Source organism: Carassius auratus, chromosome 43, assembly GCF_003368295.1.
Source record: "Carassius auratus strain Wakin chromosome 43, ASM336829v1, whole genome shotgun sequence".
Taxonomy (NCBI): Eukaryota; Metazoa; Chordata; class Actinopteri; order Cypriniformes; family Cyprinidae; genus Carassius; species Carassius auratus.
This window is the reverse complement of record NC_039285.1, coordinates 9297888-9305192: the sequence shown is the minus strand read 5'-3', so window position 1 is coordinate 9305192 and position 7305 is coordinate 9297888. Positions and strand designations below refer to the sequence as shown.

The window sequence follows — 7305 nt, the reverse complement described above, 5'->3', positions numbered from 1 at the left end:
CTCAGTCACAGTATTGATCTTTTTCTATCATATTTGAATGGAATTCTAGGCTATTTCTCCGTATAAATGTTTAGAAAACACTGTCAGTTACATTTTGAAGCTTAAAATACACGTTTATGCAATAGTTTGAAACCTGTATGATTTTGTAAAAGATGTTGAAAGTCTCAGCTGTATGTATTTGATTAAAATTTCAGTCTAATATTGTGAAATGTTACAATTAAAAAAACATTCTAATAGTCTTAAAGTTATTAGAATAGTTTTAAATTCTAATACATTTTAAACAGCATTTTACTCCTGTGATGGCAAAGCTGACTCAGAAGCCATTACTAAAGACTTCTACAGAGGCCCATTCCCGACCATGGAATTTCGTTTTTCTTGCAATTCTGATATTTTTCCTCAGAATATAAACTCAGCTTTTTTACCCCTTGCGAATTAGAGTTTACCTTTCGATATTCCTTTGATCCCTCATAATTCTTGGTTTTCTTCATCTCGCATTTTAGTTTTTTGTTCTTTTCTTTTTTCTTTTTTTTTTACAATTGCAAGTGCCAGTTCATAGCTCACAATTCTAAATCCGTTTTAATTTACATAAACCTAGAACTGCAAGATATAAACTCAGAATCGGGATGTTATTTTCAATCGCAGGTTGGTAGTATAGTAACTTTCTTTATAAGAATTTTCTTTCAGTACACAAACCATGCTAATTCTTAATCCGGTATCTGGTTAAAAGGTTTCACATTGCTCTTTTGCACAGATCTTATTTCAGTACTTTAATGACCTGTTCAGTTCCAGTAAGTATGATAGAGGGGAAACCCACATGACAGCTGCATTTAATTGCATTTCAACTTTCTACTATTAATAACCTGTCACTAGATCTTGCAGGTGTTGTGCTGTTATTAAGGGATCCAAAAACACAGTGAGGTAACATCCCCCTCTAGATAATGTGTGATGGTATGCTGCTTAGCAAGCAGATGGGACACATCCCCCTCCCTGGGAAAGGACTGAGCTTTGACCCTGTTCTGTGCTATCAAGTGTTTAGGCCGCCTGACAGAAGAAAGACCCCAGACAAGGCAGCTTTATGTGTTTTGTGTGCACTATGGAATAGCTCAATAGTGGGAAAACGCTCATGAATGATATAAGTTACATTACACAGCTTCAGAGAGGGAAAAAAAGAAAAGAAAAAAAGAGGACTTTTGTCATTGACAGAGAATCAGAAGGTAAAGTTGATGTTCGTAAGCATGTCAACAACAATAGGGTGTGCTGTGATGAATGAAAATTTTACTATATAGTCTTCCAAGATTTAAGTTATGTAAACTGAGGTGATTTTTAATATTATACATTACATACACTACTGTTCCAAGGTTTTTTTTTTTCAATAGATTAAATTGATCAAAAGTGATAGTAAAGACATTTATGATGTCACAAAAAAAACTTTTTTAATAAAAAAAGCATCTTGGTTTCCACAAAAATATAGCAGCAAAACTGTTTCCTGAAGTGTCTTAAGCATCATTAGATCAGCATTTTAGATTGATTTCTGAAGGATCACTGAATAATGGCAGCTAAAATAGTATTTTTATCATCACAGTAATAAATGACATGAAAATATATTGAAAATGACCGTTATTCCAAACTGTAATATTTCAATATTACGGTGTTCAAAAAGAAGCAGCCTTGGCGAGCATATTAGGCTAAATTATTCACACCAATTAAATGAAACAACAACAGGTGTCAACTTATGAAACATTTATTTTAAGATCGATATTACAATCTTATTTCACCATGTTTCCTCCCTATGTACATTCATTTAAAATAATACACTGTTGACCCTGTTCAACATACCTACATGTTATCCAAACTAACTTAAACTCATATCTATTACTAGATTAGTAATATTCACACTGTATGCAATGAAAAAAAAAAAGGTCAGTAAATGATAGGTAGCGCATCTAGAGCATCCCCCGAACCTCTTCACATTGCATGCAAACCGATGTAAATCCACTGAGTGTGTGAACCCCATTTTGAACATTTGGCTGTACGATTGGACCCACAATGCCAAGCAATCTTGTGTGGTCAATCCAGACCTGTCTCTCACACTGCCACTGAACGGTGGACTGGTGATGGGTGACACTCTCGTATTTAGAGATTCTCTCGTATCAAAGCACTTCCCCATCCCAACCATTTACCATCATGGTATTTGTAATATATATATATAACTAAACCATACACATAGTGCAAACTAACAAATGAGGAAAGCATACATTCCACATATTATTCCATACAACAACTGCATCTTCCTCTCCATATAACAGAGACAAGGAAGAGAAAATGTTAACTTTTCTTGAGGATTTTAAAGTCCTCTCAGCGGGATTAAAATCTGGCTCTTTGCCATTTTGCAGTCTGGCAGGACGCCTTTGAGAGAAAAACAAAGGTTTAAATTAAAATGCAGTCGTTTTCAGTGACACATACTGTAGAAATAAATAGTATGCACTTTGTTTCACCCATCACCAGTGCAACGTGTGAGCAAGCCCTGTGTAAGGTGTGTAGAAACAGAGATAAATCAGGGCATATCCAGCATTCCACCTGAGCCCGGTATGTGTGTGTGTGTGTTTGTGTATGAAAAGAGAAAGTCTGTCTGCTAGGTTCTTTCATGCATACGTCCCTCCGGTGATGAGGAGCTCGTAGGCCGGGTCTCGGCTTCCGCGACACAGCACCACACAAGCACACAGCATTCCCAGCATCTGGAGGAAAAAACAAAGTTCTACATTATTCTACATTATTTTTAATGTCTTAAATTCTTCACCTTTAAACCTTCAAACTCTCAAGCTTTTATTTTGGTAAATTATAAAATGCTGTAACTTTCTGGTCACTAAAATATAGTAAATATTTATGCAAATTTTCAAATAAATTAAATCTAGCACACACTGCATTCCCAAATGCATGTTAAATAGCACATGCTGAGATGAAGTCGGCTGAATTTACTGTAAACCGAGAAGCACTGAGACACAGTGCATCAGACTATACAGTGTTTCATTAAATCACAGCCTTTAAAAGCTAGATCGCGTTTATCACGCAGCACCCGTTTGAGAAATCTTGATTTATGCATTTTCAAGACTAAAAAATAAAAATCGGGAGAAAATTGATCCGTCAGATGAAACAAATCTGAATCACATACCTGAATTGCAGCAAACGTCAGAGCGGCCCAGATGACGTACATCATGATCTCTTTCAGTTTCTTCACCACCAGGGCTTCACATCCCTAAGATGATTTAATAAATGCATTAACCTCACACGCAGTCTTCCTCGTCTTCATCATCTACACTCACAGACACCAGCACATCTCTCACCTCAGGATAGAGGTCTCTGGGGCGGGAGAGGGAGCCGGTGCAGTTGTTCACGTTGGGTTTGCAGCAGCTCAGTGGCACACTGTTGTTTCTAGACTCCTTAAACCAAGGCGTGTTCTTCCAGTCTGAGTAGTTGGTGATGCCGCAGCAATGGAGCTTCAAGTTGTGACGTAGACATTATAGTGGTTTCATTAGGGTTGGGATCAATTTATTAACAATACAATAACAGAACGTTCTGTACATCTCATTAAGCAGGATCACCTGTCTCTGAACATAGTCAATAGCGCGGCTGGGAGCATCCGTGTTGGTGCCGTTGTATTCATCATACACTCTCTGGATGGAATGATTGACCTCGTCTTCCACCTAGAAACACAGATTAACCTTCCATTAGAAGTCAGTACCTGCCCCATTTAATTAATATCAAGAACATTTATAGGGCAATTTTTTTCAAATCTTATAAAATAATATAAAATCAAATATCTAAAAATGAAACTAAAAATCAAAGTGGAAAGTCACATTCCTAACGTGAGAGTCATTCATTCAAACAGCTCATCCAGGAAGGAAGGAAGGAAGGATGTAGCACTTTCTGACCGGGTCACTAAATTGTTCCCTGAACTGATTTCTGAAGCAAAGTGCCCCCGCTTGTGTAATACTGTTTAACTATATAATAATAAAACTCATAAAGGAACACTTTTGCTCAAGATTGTGAATTTTAAGTGGAAATTTTATACATTTTGCCCCCCATTAATTCATGTCCTTGAAGTCCACCTTTCACAAAATCCATTCTTTATATAGGAGGAGGAGACAGCATTGCTATACAGCAGCACAGTACAATACAAAGCTGGTATTACATTGCCTCGTTCACCTCTGCACACAACTGAAAGGGCTCACAAAGTGTGTTGATTACTACCGAAGCTTCAGAGGTCAAAAAATGACATTCGGACCAGCCCTACTACAAATATTGCCTTCCTTTTAATGCTGGACTCACCTTTGCTCTGTAAATATAGCCGAGAACCACCACAACCACCTCAGTCACAAATACCAGCATGAGAATGATGACAAACTGTAAAAGAGAGATGCAAGAAAATTTGGTTTCAGCAGAGCAAGATATATATACACAATCATAAACTATCTATTTCTATTTATTTATCGCCTCAACTTGTTTATTATCAATGCTGAAAATAGTTGTGCTGCATAATATTCTTGTGCAAACCATAATCCTTTTTTCCATTTAAATTGTAACATTATTAATGTCTCTACTGTCACTTTTGATTCATTTCAATGCATCCTTGCGGAATAAAAGCATTAATTTATTGGAAACACTATGAGGCAGTGCTGGAAACGTAACAGTTCACTAACCGTGGCAAGACCGCAGCGGCTCTCTCGGATAGTGGCGCAGCATCCAATGAGTCCAATAATGAACAACAGTGCTCCGACTGCCATAATAACAACGGCTGGGATCAGGGTGTACACATCCTCAAAGAAATGGTCATAGTCATCATACGTGATGAACACGTAGGCTCCAACATAGCACAGAATGCCAGCAGCGGCCTAAAAGGAGAGAAGAACGAAGCGTTAGTTAGATGAAAGCGGATAAGATGTGAATTCATGCCAAGAGTTATGTCAATCTCATCATCAGTTAAATGCGACCGTAAATCAGTTATTGGATTGATTTAATGGCGTCATCTTCAAATACAGACAATCAAATGAATAATTTATGATAAAGGCAACTAAGGATAAGAATCTGGAATCAAACACAACTTGATGTCACTTTGACTTTTCAAACCCACTTTGACTTGCCAAACCCAATGATCACAATCTACTATATGTATATATATATATATATATATATATATATATATATATGTGTGTGTGTGTGTGTGTGTGTGTGTGTGTGTGTGTGTGTGTGTGTAACGATATAAACTCCATAACTATGGGAAGAAGGAGGTGGGAACCAGCAGACAATCAAATCAGATTTAATAATGACAAAATAAAGACAAAACCGCACGTCAGCCCCTCGCGGACGACTGACGCGCACAAATAAAAACCAAACAAAACTAAAACCCAGTCCTGGTCCTCTCTCGTCCCTCACTGTCGTCGCTCCGGTTTTATATCCCTCCATCTCCTCCGTGGGACTCGAGACCGGTGGGTCGAGCAGGTGTCGCTCATCTCCAATCACTCCACCGGCCTCGCTCTGTTCCCACATTTCTCGGCCCGCCCCACTCGTCACAACATATATATATATATATATATATATATATATATATATATATATATATATACACACAGTACAGACCAAAAGTTTGGACACACCTTCTCATTCAAAGAGTTTTCTTTATTTTCATGACTATGAAAATTGTAGAGTCACACTGAAGGCATCAAGGGCTATTTGACCAAGAAGGAGAGTGATGGGGTGCTGCGCCAGATGACCTGGCCTCCACATTCACCGGACCTGAACCCAATCGAGATGGTTTAGGGGTGAGCTGGACCGCAGACAGAAGGCAAAAGGGCCAACAAGTGCTAAGCATCTCTCGGGGAACTCCTTCAAGACTGTTGAAGACCATTTCAGGTGACTACCTCTTGAAGCTCATCAAGAGAATGCCAAGAGTGTGCAAAGATCTCTGAAATCCCTAAAACGTCCTCTTGACAAAGGATGCATACAATGAGAGAAGACAAATTTCTCGTATTATACACACACACAGTTTACTGGCCAATATTATTAAAACTTACTCAAGTTTTTTCTTCTTTTGTAGGTCCTAAAAGTGAATTTTAATTATGTATTGAATATTTTGTTTTATATTGTACATTATAACTTTGAGATGTCTAAATTCACATAAATATCTCAACTATGATTTGACATTGATCAAAACTATATTTACTTTTAAAGCTATATGGATTCTTAACATTAAAGTTTATAACACTTACAACATCAAAATAATTATGTTTAGTTTATTTTAGCAAGGATTTTATTATCAACACATCCCTAAATCTTTTTTGTAATTCTTATTTGACTGGATATTGGGCAGTGTATACCAAACCTTTATTATTATTGTTACAACTACTATTATAAACTCAAAATGTACTCTATCAAAACATTACAAGAAAGTTAAAGAAAATCAAAGTCGATTTTTCATTTATCGAAATTAAATTCGTATTTGATCTTAAAACAAAATCATTGTGAACCGTTTCTCTCTCTCTCAGTCCTCTTTTGTCATGTGATGATGGAATCGTTTGAGGAAAGTGCTGTTAGCCTTTAATGGCCACATCCTTCAGGACTGCATCCAAAAGATGACAAGAGTTTCCAAATTTCCGAAAGCTGCCAGACAACTAAACCTGCTCTGGGCCTGAAGGAAACGATGAAGCCGACTTAACAAGTCACGCACATTAAAGTATCCAAGACATATAAATAAGACTGATCTTATACTGTCACTGTTTTTAGGCATTAAAGTGATCAGTGTAATACTTTTAAGACCGTGAGGAATATGTAAACAAATGCAATACATAGCAACGAGCAGTTTTTTAAAATAATGCAACATAAACACAACCGGCATATCAAATATAGCAAAACATGCACGTATTACACAGGTTTTGAAAACGTATTAGTGATGTAAAGGAGTGTGTGTGTGGGTGTGTGTGTGTGAATGTATGTGTGTGTGTGTGTGTGTGTGTGTGTGTGTAATAATGCAGCTGCTCGACACCTGACTGTGTCCATCCATCTGACAACACTGACGCACTCCCAAATTCAGCCCCAAAACATCTCCAACTTACCCAAAATATCAGGTTCAGGAACACCAAAACGGTCTTAGACGACGTAATCCCACACTGACCCATCATTAAAAGATGGAACAAATCCGTTTAAATTGCAAATGTAACAGACAGGCTGCGGATTATAAAATGGCTGTGTGTTTGAGTCTGATCCGGGAACAGCGTCACACAGCGGCCAGCTGACGCACTGTCCCCGAACGTC

The 7305-nt window shown here is 37.6% G+C and overlaps 1 protein-coding gene across 1 annotated transcript; it reads right to left on the bottom strand.

Annotated features, from left to right (window-relative positions):
* Positions 1-1725: 1725 nt before the first annotated feature.
* Positions 1726-7261, bottom strand: LOC113061637 (tetraspanin-3). The gene is made up of 7 exons (XM_026230929.1): positions 7107-7261; positions 4698-4889; positions 4327-4401; positions 3600-3701; positions 3342-3494; positions 3170-3253; positions 1726-2735 (listed from the first exon to the last, which is right to left on the bottom strand). The coding sequence occupies exons 1-7, from the start codon at positions 7170-7172 to the stop codon at positions 2643-2645; spliced, it is 765 nt and encodes a 254-aa protein (XP_026086714.1). The 5' UTR covers positions 7173-7261; the 3' UTR covers positions 1726-2642.
* Between the last annotated feature and the right edge of the window lie 44 nt (positions 7262-7305).

Excerpts from the sequence above, each read along its gene's own strand:
- LOC113061637 (XM_026230929.1), bottom strand. The coding sequence starts at position 7,172 with ATGATGGGTCAGTGTGGGATTACGTCGTCTAAGACCGTTTTGGTGTTC. Across the intron at positions 4,890-7,106 it reads TCCTGAACCTGATATTTTGG|GCCGCTGCTGGCATTCTGTG; the intron begins GTAAGTTGGAGA and ends CTCTCCTTTTAG. Across the intron at positions 2,736-3,169 it reads TGACGTTTGCTGCAATTCAG|ATGCTGGGAATGCTGTGTGC; the intron begins GTATGTGATTCA and ends TTTTTCCTCCAG.